This window comes from Selaginella moellendorffii, unplaced genomic scaffold (genome assembly GCF_000143415.4).
Source record: "Selaginella moellendorffii unplaced genomic scaffold, v1.0 SELMOscaffold_13, whole genome shotgun sequence".
NCBI lineage: Eukaryota > Viridiplantae > Streptophyta > Lycopodiopsida > Selaginellales > Selaginellaceae > Selaginella > Selaginella moellendorffii.
Window position 1 is genome coordinate 601,590 of NW_003314274.1, and position 25,143 is coordinate 626,732.

Below are 25,143 nucleotides of genomic sequence, written 5' to 3' on the forward strand. Positions count from 1 at the left end.
GGCGAACTCGGTTGCGTCCAAAGTGCTGACCCTCGAGAATTGGATCATGAGCAAGGAGAGTTTGAGTGGAATGAATCTGAGAAGCCTCGACGCCAAGCTCGATCTCTGCAAAAACTTGGAACTTCATCCAGCGCATGACAGGAGCAACCAGGAATTATTGGGAGATCTTGATCTGCGGAGCTTCGACGTGAAAACAGCCCCGGAAGCCGCGGGATTCAGGCTCAACGAGAGGGTGACAAGCATCACTCGACCAAACGGGCGCTTGTGTTTGCTGGGGATCGATGACAACACCACCGGATCATCTTTTAATTCCTCGTTGTCCTTCGACTTGCGAACCACGACGACACTGGTAGAAATCCTGGGCTCTTTCATGTCTCAAGTCAAGAGTTCTTACATCCAAGCACAGAGCTCGGCGCTAGATCTCGAGCATCCCGGCACCGATTTCTGGGTGGCCGCGGTTGCGCTCCCCGGCTCACTCATCGCGGTCGTAGCTGCGGCGCAGCCTTTCATCAACTTCCAGCTCACGTTCTTCCGAAACTTGGTGAGATCACAGGGCTGGAAAACGGCACTTCTGTGTGTCAGTAACTCCGTGCTCGCTCTCGGCTCGTACTCGGCGATCATCACCGTGACTCCAACCGAGATCCAGAGGCAGGAGAAACTGAGGACCTGGGGATTGCTTGCAGACCAGGTTCCAATCACGACCCGTGGGCTCCAAGTTTTGGTAGTGGTCAAGGGGGAATCAAGTTACAGATCGGACAGCCTCTTGCTTGTGTGGTGTTCCACTGCCGTGCTTGTTCCTGTCATCGCCTGGATGACGTTTTACAGGTGCAAACAAGTGTTTTACGTGAGGAGGATGCTCAAACTCTTGGCTGAGCTGGAGCCTGAACGCCACGACGCCGACGAAAGCAATGACGAGAGACTTGATGACCTGCGAGCCATTGAGATGGGTTCCGTGGAGCAGCAGCAACTCGAGAAGAGGCTTGCAAAGATGAACGCCATGCCTGGGACGAGCATGGTGACATCTGTTAAATCACTGGCTCGCCAAAGACAATCCTTAACACGTAGGACGAGATCTAACTTGTAGAATATTCTTCAAGCTCCTACCCTCTCGAAATTCTTTGAACGGCTTCTACAACTGCTGTGGAATCTGCTAACCACCAACTGAATGTGGTATTTGCTGGTACGACTGTTGAACTAGAACTTTTGACTTCAGAAAAACAAATGCATTTTCATCAAAAAAAATTCCAAGGCCACTACATTTGCTGGGCAGTACGAATTATAATTTCTCAGATTGTGCCACTGTGCCATGCTCAACGGCATGGCTGTATTTTTTTTACTTCAAAATTGAGTTTTCTTACTTCAAAATTGATTTTTCTCTCTTCAGATCTGATTATCTTCCCTAAAAAATTAATTTCTCATTAGGGTGATGGCTTTCCCTTTCCCCTCGCCGCCGCCGCCGCCACATGAAGTGGGATTGGAGGAGGCAACGTTAATCAAAAGGGGAAGAGCTTTCAGGCCCGTGCCAGGGGATCTAGCTAATGTAGGGGCGTTTGCAACATGGGTCCAGGAAAATCTCCCCTTGGTGCATGCCATTCTTGGCCCCTTGCAATGATCCGCTTCCTCGTGAGTTCGCTTTGAAGCTCGCCCAGTTGAAGGTAAGGGTTTGTTTGTGCTGGTTGGCTGGTTGCTGTGTGCCTTCTTTGCTGACTATCTTATGATACAGTGCCCCAAGTGCCTCAGGAGGGGCTACCGAATTTGGTGCCCTTCTCGGATGTGGTTTGCGACTTCACGCTTCCGTTCAGAGGTCGAGACGGCCTTGTGCAGAAGCTTGCAGAGACGATTGACGACCTTCACAACTTTCGCATCTACTGGGATTAACAGAGAGCAGGCGGAAGACTCGATTCCTTTTAGAGACTGGAGAGGCGCTTAAAGGCAATTTGTAATTTCAAAACCAAGAAAATAATTCATTTGTCTTTGAATTCAATTTATTTCTTCTCCAAAAAAGACTTTGCAGGCACCTCCCTGTCAATTGTTGCTAACTAGCTTTGCATGCTTGCTTACTTGCTTCTGCTGATGCTGCACACGTCCAGAATTATAGCCTTGTCCACCACTGTTGGAGTCTAGGAAAATTTACCATTGGTCATTTTTACCCCTTGTGGCTGGATGAAGATTGTCCAGTTGCAAGGGCGCAATGATGTGCTTCCTCATGAGTTTGCTATCCATTTGCGTGAAGCCAGATTGTCCAGTTGCCATGTATCATCGTTGGTGTCCCATTTTGACTCACCATCTCTTTGATATAGTCCCACATAGTACACGTCTTTCCCTTGAGATTGGATGTATAAATCCAGAAGCAGTACCTCAAATCTTTGCTTGCATCTGGTATGATTCACTATCATGACAAAGAAGCAAAAGTTTGTGTCACTAGCTACTATCTTGGCGATCATATTGACCATGGTTGATCTCCAAGCGAGAGCTTCAATCTCAGTTCACAAGGGCGACCTTGCGGCTCTCTCATGCTTCAGCGCCATCTTGAGCATGAATGGCGACGCCTCGCACAAATGCAACTGGTGGCAGTTCCTCCAGTACTTGCAATCCAGCAGCGACCAGGCCTTCCTGGGGTACATGGTCTCCAACTTCACTGGCCAGAGCAATCTCACAGCGGAGATCCGCGAGAAAGGGGGACTCCTGTCCACCAGGAACGCTTCCCTCATGGAATTCCACTCGGTCTCCAAGATCAATAAGCTGGGAAGCATGGAGATCACGATGTGGGCTTTGGGATTCCTCTGCCTGGATGAGGCTCCAAGCTGCGTCAAGTTCACACCCGTGGTGCTCCAAGCGATCCCTGGTTCTTCCCCAAGCAAGTTGGGGTTTTTCAGCTTGTGGGAAGAGCAGGACGGCGGGATCCTGGCGAACTCGGTCGCGTCCAAAGTGCTGACCCTCGATAATTGGAGCATGAGCAAGGAGAGTTTGAGTGGAATGAATCTGAGAAGCCTCGACGCCAAGCTCGATCTCTGCAAAGGCTTGGAACTTCATCCAGCGCATGACAGGAGCAACCAGGAATTATTGGGAGGTCTTGATCTGCAGAGCTTCGACGTGAAAACAGCCCCGGAAGCTGCGGGATTCAGGCTCAACGAGAGGGTGACAAGCATCACTCGACCAAACAGGCGCTTGTGTTTGCTGGGGATCGATGACAACACCACCGGATCATCTTTGGATTCCTCGTTGTCCTTCGACTTGCGAATCACGACGACACTGGTAGAAATCCTGGGCTCTTTCATGTCTCAAGTCAAGAATTCTTACATCCAAGCACAGAGCTCGGCGCTAGATCTCGAGCATCCCGGCACCGATTTCTGGGTGACCGCGGTCGCGCTCCCCGGCGCATTCATCGCGGTCGTAGCTGCGGCGCAGCCTTTCATCAACTTCCAGCTCACGTTCTTCCGAAACTTGGTGAGATCACAGGGCTGGAAAACGGCACTTCTGTGTGTCAGTAACTCCGTGCTCGCTCTCGGCTCGTACTCGGCGATCATCACCGTGACTCCAGCCGAGATCCAGAGGCAGGAGAAACTGAGGACCTGGGGATTGCTTGCAGACCAGGTTCCAATCACGAACCGTGGCCTCCAAGTTTTGGTAGTGGTCAAGGGGGAATCAAGTTACAGATCGGACAGCCTCTTGCTTGTGTGGTGTTCCACCGCCGTGCTTGTTCCTGTCATCGCCTGGATGACGTTTCGCCGGTGCAAACAAGTGTTTTACGTGAGGAGGATGCTCAAACTCTTGGCTGAGATGGAGCCTGAACGCTACGACGCCGACGAAAGCAATGACGAGAGACTTGATGACCTGCGAGCCATTGAGATGGGTTCCGTGGAGCAGCAGCAACTCGAGAAGAGGCTTGCAAAGATGAACGCCATGCAAGGGACGAGCATGGTGACATCTGTTAAATCACTGGCTCGCCAAAGACAATCCTTAACACGTAGGCATTCACGCACGAGGCAAAATGCGTAACATCGAAATCTAACTTGTAAAATATTCTTCAAGCTCCTACCCTCTCCAAATTCTTTAAACGGCTTCGACAACTGCTGTGGAATCTGCTAACCACCAACTGAATGTGGTATTTGCTACTGCTTGCTTGCTGAATGCTGGTACGACTGTTGAACTAGAACTTTTGACTTCAGAAAAACGAATGCATTTTCATCCAAGGCCACTACATTTGCTGGGGAGTACTAATTATAATTTCTCAGATTGTGCCACTGTGCCATGGCTGTATTTTTATGACTTCAAAATTGATTTTTCTCTCTTCAGATCTGATTATCTTCCCTAAAAAATTGATTTCTCATTAGGGTAACGTATGGCTTTCCCTTTCCTCTGCGCCGTGTGCATATCCATCCGCCAGATGAAGTGGAGGCAACGTTAATCAAAAGGGGAAGAGCGTTCAAGCCCGTGCCAGGGGATCTAGCTGATGTTGGAGCGTTTGCAACATGGCTTCAGGAAAATCTCCCCTTGGTGCATGCCATTTTTGGCCCCTGTGGCTGGATGGAAATTGTACACTTGCAAAGGCGCAATGATCCGCTTCCTCGTGAGTTCGCTTTCCATTTGCGTGAAGCTCGCCCAACTGTAGGTAAGGGTTTGTTTGTGCTAGTCTGTTTGCCTTCTTTGCTGACTATCTTATGATACAGTGCCCCAAGTGCCTCAGGAGGGGCTACCGAATTTGGTGCCCTTCTCGGTGCGACTTCACGCTTCCGTTCAGAGGTCGAGACGGCCTCGTGCAGAAGCTCGCAGAGATGATTGACGAGAACTTCACAACTTTCGCATCTAGCGGGATTAGTGGAGAGCAGGCGCTCTTGATCACTCTGGAGGGCCTTGCCGGAGTGGGGAAGACTCGATTCCTTTTAGAGACCAAGGAGCGTGTTGGAGAGGCGCTTAAAGGCAGGGCATCAGCATTGCAGGAGCTTCATCGTGTTGGAGCTACGGCAGCGGTGTACATCACCTTCAGTGGCTCGGCTGTTGGCCATTCATCACCTCATCTTCTGCATCCGGCTTTTGTGGCAGTCTGTAAGGAGAGAGGTGATTACCGTTCTGGCCGGGTTTTTCTGCGGGTGTCTGTAGTTTCGCAGATACTGTTTGGCAAGCCTTGGAGTGACTTACCGTCTGCGCTACAGAATGAGATCCTTGCGGGAGATGACTGCGTGTCTGTGCAGAAGGTTTCAGCTCATGTGAGGAAAGGGCTTGCGGTACCGGAGAATCAGATGGTTGCCTTGTACCTTTTGGTGGATGAGTTGCAGCAACTGGGAAGGGAAGTGAGTGGAGCTGGCTGTGATGGTGAAGCCTTCCTGAACGGCATGCTTTCCTGGTTAGTGACAGTCATGACTTCCTTAGCGGGAAACTCCATCGCCAAGGACTGCAACATTGCCTTTATAACTCTTCTAGCAGGAACAGTTCTTCATGTAGGCGGGAAGTACGGGTTAACAGACTGGCTCAAGGTGAACGTCACATTACCCCCCTTGGATTTGAAATCAGCGGTGGAGGTACTAAGTATGTCTATCAAGGATAATCGTTTTCACGAATTTCGGACGCAGCTGGAAATACTTCTAGAAGACTGCGGCTGTGTCCCGAGGCTGATTTGGTACATTTACACTGCATGGTTACAGGCGCAGGGTCTGGAACTTCCAGCAAGGGATTTCATTGCGCACTTACGAACTTCTGTGACTCTACAGCTGAAGCCATATGTTGATCGAGTCATGCAGGGGAACCTCGACAACGTGAAACGAATGATTCGGCTTTGCCTCACTGGGGTGGTGATGCCAAGGCCACCTGTTGGGCAGATGACGAGGGAGGAAGAAGCATGTTTCAGAGGTTATGTGTATTCTGAAGAGGTGGAAGGCGGTGGAGTTGTCTATAAGAGCCCGATGTTACTTGTTCATGCGCTTGGACTGAGGTTGGGGATCCCAGAGAGGGTAGTAGCTCTCAGGCCCCAGCCAGCAGTAGGCGACGTGCTGAAGGATGGCTTTTTCGACATGCTGCATGCCACGCTCTGGGTGTTGGAAGGCCGAACGGTTTCTCTTGGTCAGATCTTTCCGGGGGCCCTTGGGAGCCAGAGGCTGGTTGACACCAGAGTTGTGGTTGCGGCTCCGGGTGACGGAGTGGTTGAAGAGAAGTATCAGTTTTATAATCCGCAGCTGGAAAGGTTTTATACCCCAGGTGATACACAAATGATTGGGGCGGACAGTAGACCTTATGTGCACCCAACTGAGGCACAACCCACAGGCGCTGGTTTCGTGTTCAAGTGCAAAAAGGGGACAGCATGCACGGATGGGAGAGTGTTCTTGATTGGTGTGGACGGGAAGGTGTACGAGTTCTGGTTCCAGCTCAAGGGACAGGAAGGCCGCGTGAGTCAGGACGAAGCGGCCAAGTGGGCTAGAGCTGCAAATTCACCTTCCAAGTACGTAGAAGGAAGGAAGAAGGTGTATGTTTTGTGCAGTAGGCAGGGCTTCAGTTTCCAGGACCCTGTTTGCGAGGAGGGTCGTGTGCTCCTCGTGGATCTAGTTAACATCATGCAAGGGTTCTTGAGAAGGTGCCAACTGGGATAAGAAATTTGCGGCACGAGAGAATGCTCACAAAGGTGACGAGCCGAGATCATGGCGTAAAAGAGCTCCAGCGATTGATCCACTCGCGTGGCCTGGTAATTTCGGGACCAAGAAAAGAATCAGTTTGTCTTTGAATTCAATCTATGCATGGTTCCAGAAACCTCGCCGCCTGCTTGCTGAATGCCTGCTGTGATTGCTCCAAAAGATTTGCAGCCGTGCTACTAGCTCGCCTGCAACTGCTCGAACTGAAAAGTCTGCCGCTGTGCTTGTCATGTCCCAGAATTGTGAACGTCGCCCTCTCGCCTCACTTGGGACGAGAAGCTGCGTGCTGTGTGGCCAGGAACGAAAACGCGGTATGCAACAATAAGAAGAGGAAGCAGCAGCAGCCTACACAGCAAACTGTGAGATCATGGAATGCACAAAACTGGTGCTCACCTTTGTAGCTTGAGTGGTAGCGTCAATCGTGCTCGAGCTCCACCACGAAGAGAAACAAGGACCGGCCTACACAGGAAAATGTGAGATCATGTTCCAGGGAAATGGTGCTCACCTTTGGTGGTATCAGTCGCAAGCCTCGTTTATTGATGAAACATCACACAAAAACACTCGAGGAGAGGAGCACGCATCTTTTTTTTTTCACACCACCACACTCGCAATCTCGGCTACCACCTTGTCCGCCTTGAAAAAGTCCTGGAGGGCCAGCATCTCCACGGGACACTCCTTCAAGCTCTTCACCGCCTGGAGGTTCGCCAGTCCACCCGCGATGGTGGTGACGATTGGAACCTTGTACGCCAGCGCCGATCTCCTCAGCTGCCTCCCATCCTTCTCGTCCAGAGCGTCACCCGAGCTCGTGATGATCATCAGCTGGATCTGTCCATTCGCCACCAGATCGCCCGCGTGAGGCCTCCCTTCGTGCAGCTTCAGCACTCGCTCCACCGGGATCCCCTGCTCCTCGAGAAACTTTGCGGTGCCGCTCGTCGACACGATGTTGAATCCCAGCGCGTGGAAGCCTCGCGCGATTGGGACCGCCTGGGCCTTGGTCTGGTCGTTCAAGCTGATGAACACCGTGCCTTGCAGCGGGAGCTTCTGGTTGGCGGCGATCTGCGACTTTCCAAATGCCTTGTCGAAGCTGTAGTCGATTCCCATGACTTCACCCGTGCTTCTCATCTCCGGGCCGAGTAGAACGTCGCAGCCCTGGAACTTGTCGAAGGGAAGCACCGCCTCTTTCACGGAGACGTGCGCCGGTATCACTTCCTGGCTGAAGCCGAGATCGCCCAAGCTCTTCCCGGACATGACCAGAGCAGCGTACTTGGCCAGCGGATGTCCAATCGCCTTGGAAACAAACGGCACGGTTCGTGACGCTCGTGGATTCGCCTCAATGATGTAAACTTCTCCAGACTGCGTGATGGCAAACTGGCAGTTCATCAGCCCGCAAACGTTGAGCTTCTTGGCAAGCTTGGTGGTGGCGTCCCGTATCGTCGCTAAAGCAACCGCTGGAATGGTTTGCGTCGGAATCGAGCAAGCAGAGTCCCCGGAATGGACTCCAGCTTGCTCGATGTGCTCCATGATCCCTCCTATAACCACGCCCCCGTTTCCATCCGCCAGGCAGTCCACATCGATCTCGGAGGAGTCTGTGAGATACTTGTCCACCAGCACTGGTCTGCCCGGATCGACTTCGACCGCAGTCTCCAGGTACTTCTTGAGCTTGTCGTTGCTGTAAACGATCTCCATGGCCCGTCCACCAAGAACATAGGATGGACGCACAACGACCGGGAAGCCAACTCTCTTTGCAATAGCCAGTGCGTCTTCTTCACTACGAGCGATGCCACCCGGAGGCTGCTTGATCCCGAGCTGGTTTAGTATGCTCTCGAACCTCTTCCTGTCCTCGGACGCGTCAATAGAATCTGGAGACGTCCCCCATATCTTCACGTAGCCGTCACCACTGGCTGACAACGGTTTGAAGTCGTCCAGATAGTTCTGTATAGGCACAGCCAGCTTCAGAGGCGTCTGTCCACCAAACTGGACAATAATTCCGTCCGGCTTCTCCAGATCAATGATATTTAGAACGTCCTCTGTTGTTAGTGGTTCGAAATACAGACGATCGCTCGTATCGTAGTCCGTTGACACGGTTTCCGGATTTGAGTTCATCATTATTGTCTCGAATCCCGCTTCCTGGAACCGATACAAGGTAAGAAGAAAATAGAAAAAAGGAAGAGCTCATACATACCCGGAGCACAAAGGACGCATGGCAGCAGCAGTAGTCGAATTCAATGCCTTGTCCGATGCGATTGGGACCGCCGCCAAGGATCAATACCTTTCTCTTGCTGCCCGAGTTAGCCTCGCACTCATCGTCGTAGGATGAGTACATGTAAGGTGTCTTGGCTTCGAACTCTGCAGCACAAGTGTCCACACGCTTAAATGCTGGCACCACTCCGAGAGCGATCCTATGAGCTCGAACCTCCGCTTCGGCGCTTTTGGTCGCATAAGCAACTTGTCTATCGCTGAAACCCCGTCGCTTAATCTCGTACATGTCGTCCTTACTCAGCTCTGTCAGTTTTGTGTTGGACAGAAACTCCTCCACCCCAAACAACTCCTTGAGCTCTCCCAGGAACCACGGATCGATAAAAGTGAGCTCGTGAATTTCTTCCGCGCTCATTCCTCTCTTCATAGCTGCGTAGACGGCATACATCCTGTCCGGGTTGGGTACTCGCAACTTATACTTCAGCTCCTCAATATCCCACTTGAGCTCTTTGCTATCTTCGCAACCCCATCCCGAGTGACCGGTTTCTAGAGAACGCACGGCTTTCTGGAACGATTCCTGGAACGTCCGCCCAATCGCCATGGCCTCACCAACAGACTTCATTTGAGTGGTAAGTATGGCCTGGGAGCCCGGAAACTTTTCAAAAGCGAAACGTGGAATCTGCACACATACAAAGAAAACGAAAATGTTTTAAAAGAAGCAGGAGAAAAAAAAAGCGCAAATAAAGCTGACCTTTGTCACCACGTAGTCAATGGATGGCTCAAAACTAGCAGGCGTCTTCCTGGTGATGTCGTTGGGAATCTGGTCCAGAGTGTAGCCCACCGACAGCTTGGCTGCCATTTTAGCGATAGGAAAACCAGTTGCCTTTGAAGCCAGAGCAGACGACCTCGAGACACGGGGATTCATCTCGATAATCATCACCTCTCCATCCTCGGGATTTATAGCAAACTGCACGTTGGAGCCACCGCATTCAACTCCAATCTCTCGGATGATTGCTATAGCCTGGTCCCGCAGCCTCTGATACTCTTTATCTGTCAATGTCTGCGCTGGAGCTACAGTGATGGAGTCCCCAGTGTGAACACCCATGGGATCGATGTTCTCGATCGAGCAGATGATGACAACGTTGTCAGCGAGGTCCCTCATCACTTCTAGTTCGTATTCCTTCCAGCCCAGCAAGGACTTCTCAACCAAGACCTGCGAAGTGATGCTTGCGGTCAATCCAGACTTACAGATAGTTTCGAGCTCCTCCCTGTTGTACGCAATCCCTCCCCCAGTGCCTCCAAGAGTAAACGCAGGGCGGATGATCAAAGGAAACTCCCCAATCGTCTCGGCTATCTGGAAGCACTCCTCCAGAGTGGTGGCGATACCCGAAGGTGGCGTCTTCACTCCAATCTTCTGCATGGCTTGCCGGAAGAGATCCCTGTCCTCGGCCTTTTTGATCGCATCGAGCTTGGCACCGATGAGCTCCACTCCATACTTGTCCAGAGCTCCACTCTCCGCCAGAGCAACCGCCAGATTCAAAGCCGTCTGTCCGCCCATCGTCGGCAAGACCGCATCCGGCCTCTCCTTCGCGATGACTTGCTCCACGAGCTCCGGAGTCATGGGAGCGATGTAAGTCCGGTCCGCGAGATCCGGATCCGTCATGATCGTAGCGGGGTTGGAGTTGATAAGCACCACTTCGTAGCCTTCTTCTTTCAAGGCCTTGCATGCCTGAGTCCCAGAGTAGTCAAACTCGCAAGCCTGACCAATGACAATGGGACCAGCGCCAAGGATGAGAATCTTCTTGAGGTCTGTCCTCTTCTTCCCCTTGCAAACATTGCCTTTCTTGGACCATTCGATGAATGGCAGTGACTCGACCTCCTGTTCCGCAGATCGGGCCTCCCATTTCTTCCTCGCGTGGCGATATTGCGATGGATTCCAATGCCAGGCGCCGCTACCGCTGGCTCTCACAGCAAGCCCTCTGTGCGATCGACGACCATTCCAATCCCTACACCCCGCCGCTGCGTGCTTGAGCCGGTTCTCGGTGAAATCCGAGAATGCAGGCGCATCGATACCTCGAAATCTCGGAGCTAGCATCTCCGCCGCCATAGATTCCAGCTCCACAGCGCGCTTACCTCGGATCGCACGACGCCGCGCAGCTCTTCGCTATCGCGCACAGCACATTGCTTTTCTAGGGCTTTAGATAAGCCGTATGCGAATATTCACCATTGCATGAAAGGGAGGGGAATATGCTTATTTATCTTTTGGAAAGGGCGCGCATGCCCTAGATCCTATTTTGTGATTGTCGAGTAGGGTTTGGTGTCTCCGTCATGGATTTCTTTGAGCGATCGTCTTCCTGGAACTACGGCGCGATGAAGAATTTCCATCGCATCTCGGAGCCAGTCAAGCGCCATGTCCGCCAGGTAGGAATTCCCCTCTGTTCCTGCTGGAAATTGTTGAATCGATCGATCTTTCTTGCGTAGGTTTACTGGACAGTGGCGATGGCGCTCATCGTATCGGCCGTGGGCGTCTATGCCCATATGCTGCTCAATATCGGTGGATTACTCACCACGTTTGGCTTCTTGGGGTGTAGTTTTGCCCTCATGAACACGTCCTCGAGCTACGCGGCACAGGTTAGACAAGGATCCTGGAGCTCAAATCGTTTTACTTTTGTGCTGATCGTTGCTTCTCAGGGGAAAAGATGGACTTGGCTGATGGCAGCAGCGTTTTGCGAGGGAGCATCCCTTGGAAACTTCGTCGGGGCCGTGATTGAATTTGATCCCAGGTAGGCCCCAAAAATCCCTCTTTTCCTTTTGTCTTCGAGATTCATGGTTGGATTTCTCTCGCAGCATCCTTGTGACGGCTTTTGTAGCCACAGTGGCTGTTTTCGCATCGTTCTCTGGTGCCGCTCTCCTGGCAAAGCGACGGGAGTTCATGTTCTTGGGTGGAATTCTCGCGTCCGCCGCATCGTCCATGCTCACGCTACACTTCCTCTCGAGCTTCTTCGGTGGAGCCGCTCTCATGTTCGAAGTAGAGGTAAACACTCCTTGTCAATCGATTGCCTCGACTGATTCATGCTCTCTTTCGCAGCTGTATGGTGGCCTTCTACTCGTCGTTGGCTACGTGATCTTCGACACACAACTTATCATCGAGAGAGCTGAGAGGGGTGACATGGATCACATCAAACACGCACTGGATCTGTTCGTGGACTTCGTTGGCATTTTCGTTCGCGTTCTCTACATCTTGGTAAGCGTCCACACTCGTTTCCATTGGACCTAAAACTCTTTGTGGCGCAGACTCGCAAGGCGGCCGAGAGGGAATCCAGGGAAAAACGCCGGAACAGGCAGAGACACAGCTCAAGGTACTAGAAAGAATGGACACTACTGTAAATCCGGTACCTTGACATGAAGCGTTTCACATAAATTGCTAGAAACTTTGCTTTTATCGTTGTATCAATCGATTGCTAGCGCTTTTCTAGTTCTTGGCCAGGAGCTTGTTGACATAATCCTGGTGCCCGTTGGCGATGGCTGCTTTGCGGCCATCTCTACTGTCCCAAGAGGGCTCCATGAGGTTGATTCTGTCGGTTGTCTTTTTGTCGGCGGAGTGGAGCGTGGCTTCCAGGATGAGCAAATCCCACTGCGCGGGCCCAATGATGTTGTAAGCCAAAGAACTGATGCTGTTCCCTGGAAAAAGAAATGAGAGAGTCTCGTCAAAACTGCGAATTTTTTTTTATAAAAACCAAGCATCGCGAACATGCAAGCATGGGCATTTTCTTGCGTAGGTTTACTGGACAGCAGAGATCCGCGAGAAAGGGGGACTCCTGTCCACCAGGAACGCTTCCCTCATGGAATTCCACTCGGTCTCCAAGATCAATAAGCTGGGAAGCATGGAGATCACGATGTGGGCTTTGGGATTCCTCTGCCTGGATGAGGCTCCAAGCTGCGTCAAGTTCACACCCGTGGTGCTCCAAGCGATCCCTGGTTCTTCCCCAAGCAAGTTGGGGTTTTTCAGCTTGTGGGAAGAGCAGGACGGCGGGATCCTGGCGAACTCGGTCGCGTCCAAAGTGCTGACCCTCGAGAATTGGAGCATGAGCAAGGAGAGTTTGAGTGGAATGAATCTGAGAAGCCTCGACGCCAAGCTCGATCTCTGCAAAGGCTTGGAACTTCATCCAGCGCATGACAGGAGCAACCAGGAATTATTGGGAGGTCTTGATCTGCAGAGCTTCGACGTGAAAACAGCCCCGGAAGCCGCGGGATTCAGGCTCAACGAGAGGGTGACAAGCATCACTCGACCAAACAGGCGCTTGTGTTTGCTGGGGATCGATGACAACACCACCGGATCATCTTTTAATTCCTCGTTGTCCTTCGACTTGCGAACCACGACGACACTGGTAGAAATCCTGGGCTCTTTCATGTCTCAAGTCAAGAATTCTTACATCCAAGCACAGAGCTCGGCGCTAGATCTCGAGCATCCCGGCACCGATTTCTGGGTGGCCGCGGTCGCGCTCCCCGGCGCATTCATCGCGGTCGTAGCTGCGGCGCAGCCTTTCATCAACTCCCAGCTCACGTTCTTCCCAAACTTGGTGAGATCACAGGGCTGGAAAACGGCACTTCTGTGTGTCAGTAACTCCGTGCTCGCTCTCGGCTCGTACTCGGCGATCATCACCGTGACTCCAGCCGAGATCCAGAGGCAGGAGAGACTGAGGACCTGGGGATTGCTTGCAGACCAGGTTCCAATCACGACCCGTGGGCTCCAAGTTTTGGTAGTCGTTAAGGGGGAATCAAGTTACAGATCGGACAGCCTCTTGCTTGTGTGGTGTTCCACCGCCGTGCTTGTTCCTGTCATCGCCTGGATGACGTTTTGCAGGTGCAAACAAGTGTTTTACGTGAGGAGGATGCTCAAACTCTTGGCTGAGCTGGAACCTGAACGCTACGACGCCGACGAAAGCAATGACGAGAGACTTGATGACCTGCGAGCCATTGAGATGGGTTCCGTGGAGCAGCAGCAACTCGAGAAGAGGCTTGCAAAGATGAACGCCATGCATGGGACGAGCATGGTGACATCTGTTAAATCACTGGCTCGCCAAAGACAATCCTTAACACGTAGGCATTCATGTACGAGGCAAAATGCGTAACATCGAAATCTAACTTGTAGAATATTCTTCAAGCTCCTACCCTCTCGAAATTCTTTAAACGGCTTCTACAACTGCTGTGGAATCTGCTAACCACCAACAGAATGTGGTATTTGCTGGTACGACTGTTGAACTAGAACTTTTGACTTCAGAAAACGAATGCATTTTCATCCAAGGCCACTACATTTGCTGGGCAGTACTAATTATAATTTCTCAGATTGTGCCATGGCTGTAGTTTTATGACTTCAAAATTGATTTTTCTCTCTTCAGATTTCCCTATAAACTTGATTTTTCATTAGGGTTAAATAACGTAATTGTGATGGCTTTCCCTTTCCTCTCGCCGCCGCGCCGTGTGCATATCCATCCGCCAGATGAAGTGGGATTGGAGGAGGCAACGTTAATCAAAAGGGGAAGAGCGTTCAGGCCCGTGCCAGACGATCTAGCTGATGAAGGGGCGTTTGCAACATGGCTCCAGAAAAATCTCCCCTTGGTGAATGCCATGTTTACCCCCTATGGCTGGATGGGGATTGTAGAGTTGCAAGGGCGCAATGATCCACTTCCTCCTGAGTTCACTGTCCATTTGCGTGAAGCTCACCCAGTTGAAGGTAAGGGTTTGTTTGTACGGGTCTCCCCTCTTTGCGGCTTGATGTTTTCCTTGATTCTGGTGATGGCGCCTTTAGTCGGTGGCCATGGCATGGTTGGCTGTGGCATTGTAACTGGTGGTTGCTGTTTGCTGACTAAATTCTATGTTGTGCTTATGATGCAGTACCGAATTTGGTGCCCTTTTCCGATGTGGTTTGCGACTTCACGCTTCCGTTCAGAGGTCGAGACGGCCTCGTGCAGAAGCTCGCACAGACGATTGACGACCTTCACAACTTTCGCATCTAGCGGGATTAGCAGAGAGCAGGCACTCTTCATCACTCTGGAGGGCCTTGCTGGAGTGGGGAAGACTCGATTCCTTTTAGAGACCAAGGAGCATGTTGGAGAGGAAACGCCGTAACAGGCAGAGACACAGCTCAAGGTACTAGAAAGAATGGACACTACTGTAAATCCGGTACCTTTACATGAAGCGCTTCACGTAAATTGCTAGAAACTTTGCTTTTATCGTGGTATCAATCGGCTTTTCTAGTTCTTGGCCAGGAGCTTGTTGACATAATCCTGGTGCCCGTTGGCGATGGCTGCTTTGCGGCCATCTCTACTGTCCCAAGAGGGCTCCATGAGGTTGATTCTATCGGTTGTCTTTTTGTCGGCGGAGTGGAGCGTGGCTTCCAGGATGAGCAAATCCCACTGCGCGGGCCCAATGATGTTGTAAGCCAAAGAACTGATGCTGTTCCCTGGAAAAAAAAAAAGAGAGAGTACCGTCAAAACTGCGAATTTTTTTTATAAAAACCAAGCATCGCGAACATGAAGTAGCATCCAGCAAGCATGAAAGACTGAAGAGTAGATCAACTCACACACACGAAAGCTATCAAATTTTATCAAAGATCCGAACACAGTCAGGAAAAGAGATCCTAAAATCCGAGAGAAAAGGAAGTTCTCACGCAGCAAGGAAGCAAAACTAGGATTCATGGAAGAATAAAAAATCCTGGACCAAACTATGATCTCGAGAAAGCTATCGAGTTTTAGCATCAAAGCAAAAGAGATTCCAAATCACAAGTTTACAAGGACAAGAAGATCTAGAAAATTCGAGCGCAACAAAGAAATCAAGGCACGAATCGCGGCCAAGAGATACTTACCTTCACGAACAGCTCTCAACTTGACGCTGCCAAGCGATCCATGATCGCCATAGACTGGAAATGTGCACGACACGGCCTTTTTTTGAAGGGCGGAGCCAAGCGAGGCCTCATACCACGAGCCTTGCTTGAATCCCTCGCCAAGGAAGCTCTTCATCCGTGGATCTTCCGCCGCTACTTCCATTGCCTTGCTACACAGGCAACACACACAAAGATCTCAGCCAAGAAAGAGAAAAGGAAGAGAGGAATTCCCAATCCTCCAAAAAACCTGCTGCATTTCTTGTAGATGAGAACATCGTCGAGAATGCTGAAAGCCAGCGCTGCGGTAGCGCCATAGATGAGAACTCCGCCTCCAATCCACGCGATTTGCTCCACTCTCTCGCCGGGAGCCCTAGATAGAACAACGAGACGATCGATGGATCGGTCGATCGGGCGCAATGCGGCGACGAGCTACAGAGATTCTTACCGGGCGGCGGTGGAGGACATCGATCGGCAGCGGCATGGCGATCGGCCAAGCGCGCCGCGCAAGAGATTCACTCGTCTCATTCTTTCTTAAAGCCCTAACAAATTCTCTGTCCAACAAAACACTCTAGTTTTCTTTGTTACATTTTATAAGAGGCTCTTTTTGCCTTTCCTGTTCCTCGCTTGGAAAGCTATACGACAATGAAAAACACTGTGAGAAGGATCAAACTAAACGAGATCCCCGGAAGAACAAAAGAAAAGAAAAAATAAAAAGAGAAAAGATCTAATCGAACAAACCTGTTGGTGGTACTTGGTTCGCATTTTCATCGCTGCTCGAACACACGAGCGCACTTGGATCTTGAGCTGGATCTCGTTAAACATCTAGCACGGGGAAGAAAACCATCAAACGATTGTCAAGAGGAAAGAGTTTGAGCAGCATTGTCACCTTGATCACGTCATCCATGGAGCGTGCTTCCTTGAGGAACTTCTCGCGGTTGATAACAACGATGGCAGCGACCACAAACACGGAGATCTCACTGTCCCCGTTCCTCCCAAAGCTCATCCCGGAGCGTATCCTGTGACGGCCAAAGTTTGGCCACGAAGTTACGAGCCCGCAGAGCGGACTCTTGGATTCGTAGGTGATCTTGCTGCTCTGCGAGAGTGGATCCTCCGAGGCTGGCAGGGGACTTGTGAACGGCGAGATTTTCGTCCAGTAGTAGTCCATGCAGTCGTCTTCCTGGATCCTTTCCAGCAGTGATCTTGACGGTGGCTTGATTTGGAGAGGTTCTAGAGGCTCGCTCTCAAACGACCATAGCATGGCATGGTCGAAATCAGCAGCCCACATCATCTGAAGGAAAAAAAGAAAAAAGAAAGACTTGAGATGGACACTTGAAGAGTTCCTAGTCAACGTACCTCCCACATGCAAAGCGTTTCTTCGAAAGAAAGCTCACGTCGAAAATGAAGCAGCAGCATACGGAAGGCAAATAGAAAATTGTCTGCCCCGATAAGAGTCAAATGCCGGAAGACGCGTGCGTCGATCAGCTCTAAGATTTTGGGCAGGGCTTCTAGTTGCCGCATCACACCCGTTGGCCCCTCCATTTGGAAGTTTTGTCGCTGTCAATTTCTAGATTAGCTTAACTTGTTAAGAAAACCAAGCAGACCATACCATTCTCCTCAGGAGGCTCTCAAAGCACCAAAACGCGTCTGCATCATCCTCGAAGAGAATCACAAAAGGTGAGAGCAAGTCGCTCATTCCTGAAAGAAAACTTGGAAATTAAGCTACCTGAAAGCTATCAGAACGGCAGATATGAGAAAATGTACCTTGGCAGTAGCCAGTTTCAGGATCAATCCACGCGTAGATGGCCAGGATATCAGACATGCGCGCCATGTTTCTCGAGTCATCGTAGAACTCCAAGTGGCGATCAGTTCTCACGACGTCGATCACTGCAAGACCATCACATGAAGTGACTCTTGTGTGGAAGAGGAAGTGGTCACTTACAAACAGACTGGATTCGTGGCTTCACCTATTTTATGCAACGTCCACAGCCACTCCGCGGTGCGCTCTTCGGTGGCAGCAGCCCCTTGAAATGGAACTGAATTTGGTGATAGCATCCCAGCAGGCCCACCAGAGATGTTCCTTCCTGTATCCAGAGCTCTCTTCACCCTGCTGAAGTTTTCATGTCTGTCCCTGTTGGTCCAAATCCTTGTGGAGCTTCTCCCAACCTCTATCGGACTCTGATGGAAAAACTTGAAATGCAAAACGTTTGGACTGTTGGGACCGATACGACCGGGAGAGTGATCCGAGTTAGAAGGTTCGTTGTCAGCGTGGAGCAGCAGTGTCTTGAGAGGCAGGCCTCCAGCTTTTGACCCGGCGTTCATCTCGTAAGACTCCATACCAGTTCCTGAACTGAGCGAAGCATCTTTCTCCAGGCTTGGACTTTGCAAAGCAGTGAAGCTGAAAGAGTCAAGAGATTCGTCCACGGCACTGGCGCTGTTTCCTTTTGTCTCGTAATGCGTAGAGTCTACAGTGATCTGCTCAGGAGCACCTTGCCTTGATGTCCGAGCATCCATGATCTTGGATCCAACATTGTAGGCAAGAGTTCCTGTCCCGATACTGACATGCATCGTCCGGCATTTCTCGATCAACTCCTTGTATCGTTTCCTACAGTGGCACTTCTTAAGAACTTTCCATTCACGAAAGAACACTAACATGAACGAACCTGCGTGCGATACGAGTCTCCATACGGTGATCCCATGTCGTTCCCACACCATAAGATCCCAGCAAAAACTCCCAGACTTCGCATCTGATCGAATTATCCACTCCCTGTTTTGACACCAAGCATCAATTTCCAGCATTTATTTGCTAGATTATCATCAAAAAAGCTTACCCCCAATCTAATGAGCTTCAAAACTTTGGAGAAGCCAACGACCTTTCCATCCTTGTCGAACGCCGATTTCCATCTCTCCGGCTTCAAACGATGCGATGCCTGTCTCTCCTACAAGCAAGCAACAAAGAAAAAAATTCCAAAAACTCCGCAACACTCAAAGAAATATCTCGACCTGAGCTCGCGCGCGAGCGTTCTTGCCACTCCCCAGAGATTCCGAGCCATTGCTACTCTCATCCGGGTGTGCGCCTCCAATCCGGCCTAAGGCGCGCATAATTTCTCACCGATCCAGCAAAATGCCGCCAGAGCTCTCGCTCATTGGAAGAAATCCGCTAGCAGCGCTTGCGATCGCCGCAACGCACCTCTCCAAGGACGCTCAAAAGCCCTAGGGAGCTTCCCATGCTTTCAGCCGGCAGACGCATTCTCTGCACATTATATAAACTTTGGCAATAGTTTGGAATCGAACCCGTGACCGCCCCATGTGAGCGTGTAAGACAAAAGCATCGAAGGATCACATGTCTCACCACTAAACAAACGTTTGTGATTATGGCGTTTTGCGCAAACTTGGATATAAAATTTTTCCTTTCTAAAACATCGCTCACTCAGATTGTACAAGAAGAAAATGTAAATCGTTGTCAATGGTTTGTGTTTCTTTGTTTTTGCCACCTATCTATGCCTGGAAAGTTTGAGCAAAGTTACACACAAGAGTCTAAAGCTGCGAGCACAAACTTGCCTTTTTTTCTTGGGGCTTGCCGAGCTCGATCTGGACGGAAATGTTGGCTTTGGATAGATCCAGTCCACTGCTGTGCAATGCGCTTGTGAGAGCTTCGAGCAGCCTATAAAAACATGGATAAAAGTCACCAAGAAAGCAAAAGAAAACGAGCGAGCGAGCTCGGAGTTTCTTACCCCTGAGAATACGCGGTCGACAAACTGATCAGTCCCTGCTTGATGGGAAGCTCGTTGCTAGACCCCTGTTGCTGTTGCGCTGTTGCCGTTTCCACAGGAGTGGATTGTCTCGAGGCATCGTTTGCTTGTCGCTGTGACTCGGAAGACCTTTCTCCTGTTTTTTCTCTCGTGTTTGTCGCGTCTAAGTTCTCCACAGCCGGTGCGCTCGTAGAAGCTAACGGAGACATGGCTGGTCGTGATGGAGCTTGGCCAACTTGTCTTCCCATAGCTCGACTAGTCGTTGCTCCAAAGGATCTAGATTTCCCGTCCTCGAGTAACGCACACTTATCCCTGCTACTGTCGGGGACTTCTTTCAAGCTTGTGCTCTGGAAACAAATAAAAAATTATGGAGGTTACAAACGTCACAAGATCAAAGCAAAGGTCCACCGTACCGACTTAACATCCCATGGCACAGGCTTCAACCTCTCCTGATATCTTCCTTTCTCCGACGCCTCAAACTTCTTTACTCTTTCTTGCAAAGACTGTACGTACTCTATCACCTGCGCGAGGAGTTTGGTACATCTAACGCATATAAAAAAAAGCTTTGAAAGGGAACCGCTACCTCCAACAGAAAAGAGGCCTTGTCCCTCTTTTGATCTCCGTGGGGCAGCAAATCGCGAAGCATTTGAAACCTGAAAAACCAGCTCCACTTGTCAGGGACACTTACACAAAGTGAGTGCTTCTCAACCTGTCATTTATTTTGCTGCGTCGCCTTTGCTCGGTGGCAGAGTGCTTGGACCTGGATGTGTTGCTTTTCACGTCGATGCTCCTGGAATTTATATCTTCTGCCGAACAGACAGAGGATGTAGAAAACTGAGAAAAGTTTGCTAAAAAACGTACCCCTGCTCGCTGCCTCTCCCCTGTGAATCTTTTTCCTTTCCTCGCTATCGTTGTCGTCGCCCTCCGATTGAGCGGACCTCGGTCGTTTGTTTGCGCTGCTCACATGGCCCTGCTGCCAGTGCCTAGTTATAAAACACTCTACATGAATGCCACGCTTATAGAGCTGTCAATCCTTTGTTTAGTACCTGCTTACACCCACGGCTCCGTGGTGGTTCGCTTCCAATCCATTTTTTGGGAACAGCGGATGCGGATGATCGATAAATCCATACTGCATTTGGAGATGCATTCGTGATGAACAGCTTTCTTGGGATCAAACGAAAAACAAGTTAAAACAAGGCAAGACAATCGAGGATGGATATATAATGGAATATAGTACCTTTGGCAGGAGAAGAATCAAGAACCATTTGCTCGTTTCGTTCGCTCCTGGAAGACAGCTGAAGTGGGATGTCACCATTCGCAACCGGTGCTGGGACCTTGGCAGCTACATTTCCGTTTGCTCCTCTTTCTAACGGCTGTAGAAAGTCTTGCGTTGCGAGAGAACCAAATGCCCCTGTAGAGAAAAGAATAGCCAGTCTTGCTTCAATCAATGAAACATACTGCCATACCTCTACTGGGACCTTGCTCATAAGCTGGCACTTGCAAAAACCGTGGAGAGGGAGCCGGAGCAATCTTCTTGCAGGAATCCGGGGCAAATCCACCGGGGGCACCTTCAAAACGAGAAAATTCATCCAGCGCCAAAGAACAAGAAGTCGGAGGGAGGAAATCTCCTCACCTTGTGGCTGCCTGAGCCTCCCGAATTGCTCGTAACCTAATCCAAACTCCGTCGCGTAAGAGGATCCCGCGGCCGCGGCCATGATCGCTGGAGGCGCCGGCAAATCCAGCTCCTTCTTCACAATCTCGATCGCGCCGGCGGCTCCCGGAGCTTGTGACATCACATTTCTCGAAATCTAGGCGCGGAATCGATCAGATCTTGCGCCTAGCCCCTCCAATTCGCTCGCGATCCCGCTCAAAGCCTGCCATGGCCGCGGGCGAAATTAGGGCAATGCGGCAATCGTGAGAGAGCGCAACAAGAAGAAGAGCACCGCATCTTGCTTGGCGCTGGTGCTGACAGGCGAGCCATGTGCACGAGGGGTGGCCCTCGCTTATCAGCGCACGCAAACGCTAATACGCCAGATTAACAATGGGCGCTTGTACGGCATCCTGTGGCTGGAACACGGGTGTGAAAGTGGCCACGTGGGCGGGGGCGTGACTGTCTGACGTGCGCCGTACAAAGCGCGCGCCCGTCCTATGGACCGACCACTTCGCGTGAGGCACGTGCTGCTGACTCGACAATGTGGTGACCATTGGGCCCAGCTTTTTGGGCCAGTCCCTCTTCATGCTCAAATTCACCCCTTTTACCGCGGCAAATGTAACTAATTTGTGGACCGCCACCACGCCGCCACCACTTTTTACTGTTTTTACATGCCAAAGCTACATGGAGTTTGGTGGGCGGGCTGGCATAGGCTGGGCCAGGCCAGCGTCGTACACTGACACCGTACACATGTGGCCAGGCACCCGCGTCATGTGACCCGTCACGCGCGCCGGCTTTGCGGAACCGCCGCGCGATCGTGGCTGCCCGTTCCGCGAACATGTGACACGGACGGATATACCACTGGCTCTTTTCAAAAAAGCTGTGCGTGGTCCCAATGGGGGGAGACTACATTCTTTCTGGGACATTGATGGCAGGCAGCGTCTCCTCGTTAAAATAAAGGAGAGGTCTCCTGTGCGAGCGACGTGGAGAGCTTACGCACACGAAATGGAGAAATGCCGGCGAAAGAAGCTAAACAATATGATTTTTCCCATACCATATGTGGGCTTATCACTGTTGCCACTTTAATAGTACACATTGCTGTGGAGCTGCTCCTACAAAACTGGATTATTTTTTTTCAACCGTACTTATTCAATGAATAACTTGACCAATTCGTACTGTACACCTTCACTTTGCTCGTTTCGCGTCATAACATATCGCTGGATGCTTTGCGCTTAAACCTGTGAGAACAAAAGAGTGAGCCTGGTTCCATAGACGAAAGAAAGCTTACTAGTATGTATGGTATCTTGACGAGGAGGTAAGAGACACCGTAAAGTAGCGAAAAAATGGTACCACCGGAGACGACCATAAGGAAGAGCCGGTTGTTATCTTTGTTGGGCACGAACGCGCTCTTGAGCGTGTTGGTAAGCTCAAACAGCCGGTACGATACCTGTTACAAACAGAAGCACACCCAGTTTTAAGAGTTGAGCACATGCTCTTGCGTACCAGTATATAGATGGACGTCGCAAGCATGAAGTTAAGCATGGGGTAGTCCGGTATGAATGACAAGAGGAGCTTTGGCTGTCCATTAGAAACTCCCGTCCTAATTACATAGATGAACAGGAATTTAGCAAATGGTTGGCTGAAATAAAAGGAAACTGACCTCAGCCAGATGTGGAACTGTGCAATATAAGTTTCAAGAGTGATCTTTCCAAGCCACCTGTAACGAAAAGACAGCAGATAATCATCCGCCGCAATGAAGTAGAGATTTCACTTACGCAAATAAGGTAAGGGACCAGTTCCGAAGGGGCTGAGAAACATTTCTCAAAACAATATAGACGCTGTTATCCTGATGTAAGCACCAGAAACAAAAAGAGAGAGAGAGAGAGAGAGAACTAACACCTTATGGGAATCCACGACGTGTAAGGATGTAGCTTGTTGTAACTCAACTTGTCTAACTTGTAAATGTGGACATACCATAGATATCCAACCTGCAATTCAACCGTTCGTTCTACTCTTCAACGAGGCGAAGTCTTACCAGTGAAGCAACAAACACGATGACCGACTTGTAGGTGAATTTCCGCCGACACTCAAGCTCCTCTAGTTTCTCAAGCCATCTTTCAACCTGCATAGACCTCAGTTACGGTCGAATCTGACAGCGCAGAAACTCATACCGTCGGATGGAAGTACGCACAAATCATCCCATATATCCAAATGTAGCGGTCAAGACCGGACCTAAAATGCCACTCATGTAGAACTGGGAGATCGGGCTTGCCAGGATCCGTATATTCTGCAAAGAAACACGAATAAAATGCCAAAATAAAGTGGTGAAAGCTTACCCACAAGGAATGTGAATGGTCTCCATACAAAATCAAATACTCCTGGAACCTCCCACACAAGTATAACAACTGCAAAGCATGCGGCAATTTTCGCACCAATTACAGATGGAACTTCGTTATACTTGTTCAGGATTCCCAGGGAGCAATAAACCATCAATGTGAAGAGGGTATGCATAGGACAGATGTAGTAGAGCATGTAGCTGTTGTTGAGGACGATGCAGCAAAAGGTCACAAGAAAGTTGAGCCTCCACATCATCTGCAAGTGCGTTCACAAAGCATGAACTTACGAGTGCAAAGAAGCAGTTACCTGAGCAAACCGACCCAGGCTGAAATCCTTTCGCACATAATAGTAGGAAAAGTTCCCGAATCCAGTCATCCAGACATAACCCGCAATGAAGAGTCGTATAGCATTATAGATTTCAGCAGCCGCAAAATAATGGTACATCAAAAATAAAACCTGTCGAAAGAAAAGAAAATCAACACATCACCAAAAACCAAGTGGTATTCACCTGCATCCACCCTTTCCATTCCTCCGTTTGATGTCTGTTTAAATAAAGTATCGATTTTCCGGATGCAACAGACTTCTCCGCATGCTTCTTTAAAGACGTTATTGAAGAAACGATAATTAAAAGAAAATAAAGGAAAACGAAGAGGTCTCTACTGTAATTCTGCAAGAAAGAAGCAACTATTCATCAGCACAAAAACCAGTAAAGCCAATTGGCATACCTTCTTCAACTCCCCAAATACATTGGTTCGGTCACAAATGTAGAAATAGCAGAGTAGACATCCAAATTCTGCACTGCCAGTTTCATAAAGAAAATAAAGACGTGAGCAAAAACACTTTCGTGACTCGTGATCATAAAAGAAGATCCTTACATTGCTCTCAACAGCGAACGATTTTCAACGAGAAAAGTTTCGTTGAGAGTGAAAAATCTGCCACAAAAGATATAAGAAAATCAGCGCACCGACAACACGGCAAGAAAACAATAAAGGCCTCACTTAAACAACTGCATTCTGATAGAAAAGCTGCCTTTGAGAGTGCCACTGACGGAGAATCCATTCTCAAGAAGACTGTCTTTCTCATTGTCTCTTCTTGGCCCATGCTCCAGCTCCGAGAGGTTAATATCCGAGTGACTGTAAGAAACTTTACCATTGTTAGAGACGATCAAAGCAAAATCGACGTACTCACGCTTTGCCTGGCACTGGCTGCTTCCTATACTCAAGAAACTCCGAGTAAAGCCATGCTGTGAGCACGGGGATGAATCCCAAGACAAGAGCCACCTACAAAAATTTTGGACTCATATATCCAATCTACATTCCCATGAGTAAATTCTAGCGTACCTGGCCAGTCGTCGGCGGGCTAATCTCCACCATTTCCAAAGCTGCTGCGAAAAGAACAATGGACGCTACCTCATCGGGCTCGGAAGCCCCGATCGATCGAAATCTCGCAGCTCCGGAATCGCACGGCGCTTAGATCCAGCCAAAACCTAGAGCCGCAGTAGATCCGAGCATCGAAATCTAGGCGCCGCTGGGCGATGGAGCTACCAAAATCGAATCGCGATAATCTGAAGCACGCGCCCTACCTACACTCCCCACATCATTCTTTCTTACCCGCTCAAACAAAGAAAACTAAGCGCCTCTTTCTTAACGCTGCGGTGTGGACGGACAAGGACGGCTCATCGCCTAGCCATTCCGCCCCGTAACTCCT

The 25,143-nt window shown here is 50.1% G+C and overlaps 8 protein-coding genes across 9 annotated transcripts; 3 read left to right on the forward strand and 5 right to left on the reverse strand.

The window, feature by feature from the left end:
• The first annotated feature begins 1,665 nt into the window (after window positions 1-1,665).
• Window positions 1,666-6,738, forward strand: LOC9645322. Of its 2 annotated transcripts, none has more exons than XM_024674945.1 (2): window positions 1,666-1,785; window positions 4,725-6,738. In XM_024674945.1, exon 2 carries the CDS (start codon window positions 4,776-4,778, stop codon window positions 6,579-6,581), a length of 1,806 nt encoding a protein of 601 aa, XP_024530713.1. In that variant the 5' UTR covers window positions 1,666-1,785; window positions 4,725-4,775; the 3' UTR covers window positions 6,582-6,738. The 2 variants fall into 2 exon arrangements, with proteins under 2 accessions (XP_024530713.1, XP_024530712.1); XM_024674944.1 differs by lacking the exon at window positions 1,666-1,785 and adding an exon at window positions 4,348-4,612 and having other exon boundaries at window positions 4,671-6,738.
• Window positions 6,739-7,126: 388 nt separating this feature from the next.
• On the reverse strand, window positions 7,127-11,033 carry LOC9645323 (carbamoyl-phosphate synthase large chain, chloroplastic). Its single transcript, XM_002969895.2, has 3 exons — window positions 9,568-11,033; window positions 8,803-9,495; window positions 7,127-8,747 (listed from the first exon to the last, which is right to left on the reverse strand). The coding sequence occupies exons 1-3, from the start codon at window positions 10,921-10,923 to the stop codon at window positions 7,212-7,214; spliced, it is 3,585 nt and encodes a 1,194-aa protein (XP_002969941.1). The 5' UTR covers window positions 10,924-11,033; the 3' UTR covers window positions 7,127-7,211.
• A 58-nt stretch (window positions 11,034-11,091) lies between these two features.
• LOC9645907 (bax inhibitor 1) lies at window positions 11,092-15,057 on the forward strand. Its single transcript, XM_002969650.2, has 7 exons — window positions 11,092-11,237; window positions 11,298-11,447; window positions 11,508-11,599; window positions 11,664-11,850; window positions 11,905-12,060; window positions 12,111-12,157; window positions 14,949-15,057. The coding sequence occupies exons 1-7, from the start codon at window positions 11,145-11,147 to the stop codon at window positions 14,971-14,973; spliced, it is 750 nt and encodes a 249-aa protein (XP_002969696.2). The 5' UTR covers window positions 11,092-11,144; the 3' UTR covers window positions 14,974-15,057.
• LOC112346303 lies at window positions 14,256-15,049 on the forward strand. The gene is made up of 2 exons (XM_024674947.1): window positions 14,256-14,550; window positions 14,712-15,049. The coding sequence occupies exons 1-2, from the start codon at window positions 14,265-14,267 to the stop codon at window positions 14,831-14,833; spliced, it is 408 nt and encodes a 135-aa protein (XP_024530715.1). The 5' UTR covers window positions 14,256-14,264; the 3' UTR covers window positions 14,834-15,049.
• Window positions 15,029-18,923, reverse strand: LOC112340467 (small G protein signaling modulator 2-like). The gene is made up of 13 exons (XM_024674942.1): window positions 18,700-18,923; window positions 18,528-18,635; window positions 18,360-18,463; window positions 17,664-18,301; window positions 17,461-17,583; window positions 17,306-17,394; window positions 17,053-17,253; window positions 16,586-16,987; window positions 16,438-16,521; window positions 16,145-16,331; window positions 15,947-16,069; window positions 15,682-15,869; window positions 15,029-15,279 (listed from the first exon to the last, which is right to left on the reverse strand). The coding sequence occupies exons 1-10, from the start codon at window positions 18,796-18,798 to the stop codon at window positions 16,281-16,283; spliced, it is 1,899 nt and encodes a 632-aa protein (XP_024530710.1). The 5' UTR covers window positions 18,799-18,923; the 3' UTR covers window positions 15,029-15,279; window positions 15,682-15,869; window positions 15,947-16,069; window positions 16,145-16,280.
• Window positions 15,071-15,862, reverse strand: LOC9645324. The gene is made up of 2 exons (XM_024674920.1): window positions 15,682-15,862; window positions 15,071-15,279 (listed from the first exon to the last, which is right to left on the reverse strand). Exons 1-2 carry the CDS (start codon window positions 15,860-15,862, stop codon window positions 15,071-15,073), a joined length of 390 nt encoding a protein of 129 aa, XP_024530688.1.
• Window positions 18,924-19,044: 121 nt separating the features above from the next.
• LOC9645908 (transcription factor BIM1) lies at window positions 19,045-21,458 on the reverse strand. The gene is made up of 11 exons (XM_024674672.1): window positions 21,082-21,458; window positions 20,915-21,016; window positions 20,686-20,859; window positions 20,495-20,612; window positions 20,310-20,431; window positions 20,158-20,254; window positions 20,032-20,101; window positions 19,862-19,969; window positions 19,431-19,795; window positions 19,258-19,360; window positions 19,045-19,200 (listed from the first exon to the last, which is right to left on the reverse strand). The coding sequence occupies exons 1-11, from the start codon at window positions 21,239-21,241 to the stop codon at window positions 19,195-19,197; spliced, it is 1,425 nt and encodes a 474-aa protein (XP_024530440.1). The 5' UTR covers window positions 21,242-21,458; the 3' UTR covers window positions 19,045-19,194.
• Window positions 21,459-22,124: 666 nt separating this feature from the next.
• On the reverse strand, window positions 22,125-25,085 carry LOC9645909 (protein REDUCED WALL ACETYLATION 4). Its single transcript, XM_024674671.1, has 16 exons — window positions 24,777-25,085; window positions 24,625-24,716; window positions 24,435-24,569; window positions 24,312-24,368; window positions 24,162-24,234; window positions 23,945-24,103; window positions 23,743-23,892; window positions 23,436-23,691; window positions 23,271-23,386; window positions 23,135-23,221; window positions 22,999-23,087; window positions 22,875-22,937; window positions 22,760-22,816; window positions 22,603-22,699; window positions 22,388-22,546; window positions 22,125-22,337 (listed from the first exon to the last, which is right to left on the reverse strand). Exons 1-16 carry the CDS (start codon window positions 24,807-24,809, stop codon window positions 22,332-22,334), a joined length of 1,629 nt encoding a protein of 542 aa, XP_024530439.1. The 5' UTR covers window positions 24,810-25,085; the 3' UTR covers window positions 22,125-22,331.
• Between the last annotated feature and the right edge of the window lie 58 nt (window positions 25,086-25,143).